General features: G+C 42.6%; 1 protein-coding gene across 2 annotated transcripts; it reads left to right on the top strand.

Moving 5' to 3' along the window:
* The first annotated feature begins 1035 nt into the window (after positions 1 to 1035).
* On the top strand, positions 1036 to 4634 carry LOC119278450 (G-type lectin S-receptor-like serine/threonine-protein kinase At4g11900). Of its 2 annotated transcripts, none has more exons than XM_037559798.1 (7): positions 1036 to 1634; positions 1863 to 1944; positions 2027 to 2124; positions 3241 to 3424; positions 3535 to 3760; positions 3947 to 4082; positions 4162 to 4634. In XM_037559798.1, the coding sequence occupies exons 1-7, from the start codon at positions 1191 to 1193 to the stop codon at positions 4468 to 4470; spliced, it is 1479 nt and encodes a 492-aa protein (XP_037415695.1). In that variant the 5' UTR covers positions 1036 to 1190; the 3' UTR covers positions 4471 to 4634. The 2 variants fall into 2 exon arrangements, with proteins under 2 accessions (XP_037415695.1, XP_037415697.1); XM_037559800.1 differs by having other exon boundaries at positions 1036 to 1535.
* The last annotated feature ends 1634 nt before the right edge of the window (positions 4635 to 6268 follow it).

The raw sequence follows: 6268 nt of genomic DNA on the forward strand, positions 1-6268 counted from the left end.
ATCATTTCTTGGAATCTAGAAATAGAGGTTATCAAGTCAGGAAAATCCGAAGTGGTTTGGAAATAATTTTGGAAACTTTGAAAATACAGAAATCATCAAGGTTATTCCGGTAAAATTTGTTTGAAGTATTCTCTACATACTGTGTTGACAATTTGGGGAGGATTGCACCTCACCATCCTCTAGTTGTCTGTATCATTAGACCGCATGAACCACCTAAACCAGGCTTGAGATATTAAATTGATGGAGTTTAGCGTATCTAAATAAGCAAGACTATAGAGCATGATTACAAATGCTAACTTCTCTACACTTGACCCAGCCCGTCCTTCTCATTCCCCTGTATTATTTTGCCTGTCCTTCTCATTCCCCTCTATTATTGTGCATGTCCTTCTCATTCCCCTCTATTATTGTACCGTTCATTTGTGTACAAACTGCATGCATGCAGACAAACTCTCTTGTTTTGTTCTTTGTTTTATCAAGAGTGAATTACATTATTACCCCTAATTTGACTTTTGTGATAACAACTACCCCCTTTTTGCTGCAATATATCGTGTTGCCAATTAGTGAAATTTGTGATATTTTTTTACCCCTTCATGAGCTATTTGGTTCATACCCCCACAGCATGCCTAACAAATTCGAGTGCCTGCCTTTTATACCTGGTATATTGCTGCTTTGTGACTAGCCAGATAAGCTAATTTTGTGCGTAATGTTTGGTTCCACCTTTAATCGTTCAGCCTTTTTTTTTCCTTTTTTGAAATTTCATTCAGCCTATGTAGGTAGCTTGTTAAAGGACGATTGGCTATTTCGAAAAAAAAAAAGATCGGCTAGCCAACTTTGCACAGACCATGAGGTCGATCGGCCTCAAGGCAACGTGAGGTCGGCAGCCGGCAGCACGTTACTGTTTCTAGCCCTTTTGATTATCTTGTCTAATTTATTTTGTGAGAGTTTTTTTAGAGAAATATGTTTTTTTAACTTCTGGAGTAGACCTGCGTTGTGTCCTGCTCAAAGTCTTCGATTCTTCACTCCACCGTGTACACACATGAGTCATTGCTCCATCTTATCTTACGCAAACAAAAGGCAGCGCCCCCGGGTCTGTCCCAGTCAATTGTCGAATTCTTATGTAGACAATGCTTCTTCTGTTTAGGTCATCATCGGCATGACTGGTTCATTCCGGCGGCCAGGAACCTGCAAGGATGGTGGACATGGTTGGCCCCAGGGAGATCCTCCGCCTCGCGCTGGCGATCAGGCAGGCGGCTGAGACGGTGAGGCAGAACAGGGAGGACTGCCTCGAGATCCAGCGGTGCGTGAACAGGCTCCACGGCATCATGTCCTCGGCTATTCGCGGTACGGGCACGGACATGATAGCGAACTTGGCAGTGAGCGCTGCGCTGGGGGACCTGGAACGGATCCTCCGCCGCGCCCTCGACCTCGTCACGACCTGCCAGCGGAGGAGCACCATTTGCCATTGCTTCACGGCCGGGAGGATGTCCGGGCAGCTGCTTCGGGTCCAGCGGGACATCGCGTACCAGCTGTTGATGGTAAACTTCGCCCAGGTCACCTCCCTTCAGATCACTACTAGGCCTGTTCCACGAGAGGATCCCGTTTACGGACCCGTTGAGCCCTGGGACTACTGGATGGTAACGCTATTTACTTTGCTTTACCATAAAGATTCTTCAATCGAACATTGCAGGGATGTATACGCCATTGCATATGTAGAAATATTGGTAGCAGGTTGTTAAACTATCGCAGGGAATTAATTCCTCGTTAGGACCGGGATTATTTTGTTCATTATCAATTGGATAAAGTCCGCCTTTCATTGCCTCATATTGTAGAACCAGGAGAGTGATTTCGTTCATATACTTCAGGCACCAAGGAGTGAAGATGCCGTCTATGATTCGATACACTTTTGCATGGAAGTGACAGCTGCCGTGTCATCATCACGTTCACGTAAGATGCTCCTACTGTTGGGCATTTGCACATATAGACTCTTTTATGAATTTACTTATTGTTGTTTATACGTGCTGTCTAGGCTTGAGGGTGTTCAGCATGTCTGAGTTGGAGGCCGCTACAAATAGCTTTTCATGTGAACAAGTGATCCATGATGGCGACTCTGTTACCGTCTACAAGGTACGCTCCATATGTGTGGTTTGCTGATTCACTGATTCTATTTAGATAATTATAAGCCAGTTTCATAGGTCACTCCCTCCTGTATTTGCTCTCTAAAATTTATTTTTCTCCATGTACACTGAGCTGCATTCTTTTGCAATCACTGATAAAGCTCCAGTTATGAAAATGGTCAATGCTGAGGACTGAGCTGCACACTTTCACATACCTCTATCCATACAAGCATTTCATCAGTTTACTGAGCTTCAAAGCCTAATGACATTAGACGATAGAGATCAGGGAAAGGACATTTGGTTATATCCCTGGAAGAGCCCAGGATACTCTTCCATGAAGATGTATCACTCGATCAAACTAAAGGACACCAAGAAGCTCATATTCTCTATTAATGGTTGTGGAAGAGGACTAGCAGACTTAAACACGAAATATTTTTCTGGTGTCCTTTGATCCAGGGTTAATACCAGGAACTTACTTAGAACAAAAAAAATATGCACCTTGAATGTTATGAGTGTGCCTTTTGCAACGAAAAGACATAGGAGGTTTCCTTGCACCTGTTTTGGGACTGCACCTTTGCTCAAGACTATTGGCACACTATTATTATTATACCCACTATAAACAGAATAATTTATTTTTATTCTGGGGTCCTGGAATATTTGGATTCAAAGAAATGAAAAGATGGGGCAGGGGGGAAACCCCTTTCTTTTCAAAAAGAAATGAAAAGATTTTAGGTGCCAGCAATTATATCTTGGTAATTTTGGCTCAATCAAGATCTTCTGAATTTCCATCCGAAAATCAATGATAAATTCCTGGACCATTAAAGTACTAGATTGACACTCATCTGTGATAATTGTTTGACTTCAAAAAGACAGCAACATATGATTATATTAGAAAATACTAGCACTGGATAGATACTAGGATTTGCCCCTTCTTCCTTTTTTACTTTCTCACTTGTAAAGATTTACATCTGCTATTAATATGAAAATACCGTACAACAATTGGTCTACAGTCTTGGGCTTAAAAAAACGTGCAAATTGGGTGAAGTGCCTATGTGCTTCAAGATTCTGAGTGCTGAAAACTCCAATTTGAACGCCCTTTTTTTTCCTAAGAAAGTACTCTTTTCAGGGTGTATTACCTGATGGGAGCGTGGTTGCCATCAAGCGATCTCATGATGAAAAGGATCTTCTATTTCCAGTGCACCTCCAGCACAAAAACGTAGTTACATCTCTAGGATACTGCCCTCATGAACAAGGGAAGCTGGTGGTCGAAGAGTATATGCCAAACGGAATGTTGTCTGAGATGATCAATGGTATGTTCTCTCATTATATTATTTGTCTTGCCGAATGCTACTGTACTAGCTAGCCAGGTTCGAGAACAAACACGCTCTTACAAAAGCTTTGTTTGATTTGCTGTTTGCAGAGATGTCGGAACAGCTAGATTGGCCCTCCACGTTGCAGACAGTTCAAGGGATCGCAGAGGGCGTAGCTTATCTCCAAACCATGCGTGTCGTGCATCCGGATTTGAAGCCTTCCAACATCTTCTTTGATTCTGATATGAATCCTAAGATAGGTGGGCTTGGAAAGTCTAAACTTGTGCTGGAACAAGGTGTCGCTCAAATAAAGACAGAAGAGCTACTTGGCACAGTGTAAGATCAACGCCATTCTGTACACCTATATCCCCCTTCCATTACATAGAACGAATTTTTTTTGGAGTAAATCATACATAAGCATTACCATATAAAGTATCTATCTCCTCATCGTGCGAAATATACGCTGTCTTATCACTATATCTTTTTCTCTGAAGTATTCTGTTTTCTGCTTCAAACATTCAGGGGCAATATACCTCCTGAGTATATCAGTGACGGCATTATCTCCATGAAGAGCAACGTTTTCAGCTTCGGCGTCCTCTTCCTCCGTATCATTAGTGGGATGAGAGGCCCTGTACTAAACCAACATCCAATTGCATGGGTAAGTTGAGCTTTACACGCACTCATGCGTATCAGCAAGGCCTCAGTTATGGCAGACACGTTAATTACTTTCTTCTCAGGCTTTGGGGGTTTGGGAAGCTCGACAGACGGAGTCATTTGGTCCGTCACCGCAGGATCAGTCCGAGAGAAAGGAGAGAGAAAGGTGCATCTGTATCGGACTGTTGTGCACCCAAATGGATCCTCGTGGCCGGCCAACCATGCCAGATGTTCTGGCGATGCTAAACGGCCAGGAAGAATTGCCATCCCCAGAGTTATCTTGCTTCACTGGAATAGGAAGTGCAGAGCAGGAGCAGCCGTGGTGGAGGAGCAGCTGGTGGAAGAGGAGGTCTGACGGTAGGAACTGGTCGTTGTTGGAGAAGACACGTTGAGAGTCCTCGGTACACAGACTGTGTGCTTATGTATCACTGCTAGTGTAACGCCGATGACAATCGTATCAGGTATATATCGCACTGAGATAATACCCAACGCGTTGTTGGGGAACTTATAGCAATAAATTTATAAAGAATAAAATTAGATTATCAGTACTTCTCCACATTCTGGCCATATATATATATATATATATACTAGCAAAAGAGCCCGTGCGTTGCAACGGGAGAGAAAACATAACAAACACTCTTAACTCAACAAACATCACTCAAGACCACAATAGGTCCATCTCTTTTATTTTTGTGAGGCATCATATTTGTGTTGCCGCTTATCCTCCTTCTCACCCTCGCCGGCGATGGCCTCGGTGTTCACACAAAACAACAAAAAACGTGTGTTGAATATAGTTAATCCTAAGGCGTCTCTCTCTCTCTCTCTCTCTCTCTCTCTCTCTCTCTCTCTCTCTCTCTCTCTCTCTCTCTCTCTCTCCCTCTCTCTCTCTCCCTCTCTCTCTGTCGCTCGCTTTCTCTCACTCTCGCGATGAGAAATCTATTGTTTTCCCTTGCGACATTTTCAGAGGTATGCACGTGTAGTTATCGATGTTTTATTTTCCGTATATGCTTATAGTGGGGTATTTATTTGCAATCCAGATCACCGTCGGTATGAAAAAAAAGGATCTTGCACTATAAATTATAAGTTTGCTTCCATAACAATATTTTAAAAATATTTAACAGGTAAAATTAACATCATATTTAGACTCCACACATTTTTCTAATAAAATTTCATATATAATATGTTAAAATCGAAGTTATGGTTTAAAAGATACATATAATTTAGAAAATCATTTGGTTTGACTCAAATATATTTCAAAATAATATTTAAAAATACTTAACAGGTAAAAATAATCTCTTATTCATATTCTACATATTTTTCTAATCAAATTTCATATATAACATGTTCAAATCGGAGTTACGATTTAAAAGATATGGATGATTTTAAAAAGGATTTGTTTAACTTAAATATGATCCATGGATGAATTACCTAAAACATCAGGGGGGTTTCGAAAAAATATAAAATAACGGTTCGGTTGTGACTTAAATCCGGACGCAGGTTGATTTTAAGAAAAGACAGGGACTTTTGTGTAAAATATGAAAATAACGCTTCGTTTAACTTAAAACAGGACTGCGGGTTGAATTCTCTAAAATGGAGGGACTTTTTCTAAAAAATGCCACGACGGACGAAAGAAACCCAGTTTGCTTTATTATTACTAGCAAAAATGCCCGTGCGTTGCAACGGGAAAAAATCCTCTCTATATATAACCTAATAAAGTATGTTTACATGCTCGTTTCGTCCATATTTTTAATGTTCAACACATACTTGGCCATACCTCGGGCCGGGCCGAGCTTCGGGCCGGGCCTAGCCAAGCCCGACGCAAAAAACCTAGGCCCGGGCCCGGCCCGGCCCGGCCATCGGGCCTGTTTTCTGGGCCTAAGCCGGGCCCGAACATGTAAAAGCCCATCAGGCTCCGGGCAGGCCCAGCCCGACCTTCAGACAAACGCGAAAACGATGGGCCCGGGCCCAGCCCAGCCCGGCATTCGGGCTCAAAATCTAGGCCCGAGCCCGGCCCGGGGGCAGCGTCCGTGTATAGTTCAACATGACATCTATGTCAACACGATAGCCCGTCCGTGTTGCCACTTATCCTTCATTAAGCCCTTGACAACGATGATGGTCGTGCTGTTTACCTCATCAAATCACGCTGGAACATGATCAATTCCAAGGTGATGAGGTCAACCATTGCATGAC

Source organism: Triticum dicoccoides, chromosome 3B, assembly GCF_002162155.2.
Source record: "Triticum dicoccoides isolate Atlit2015 ecotype Zavitan chromosome 3B, WEW_v2.0, whole genome shotgun sequence".
In the NCBI taxonomy this organism is placed as follows: Eukaryota; Viridiplantae; Streptophyta; class Magnoliopsida; order Poales; family Poaceae; genus Triticum; species Triticum dicoccoides.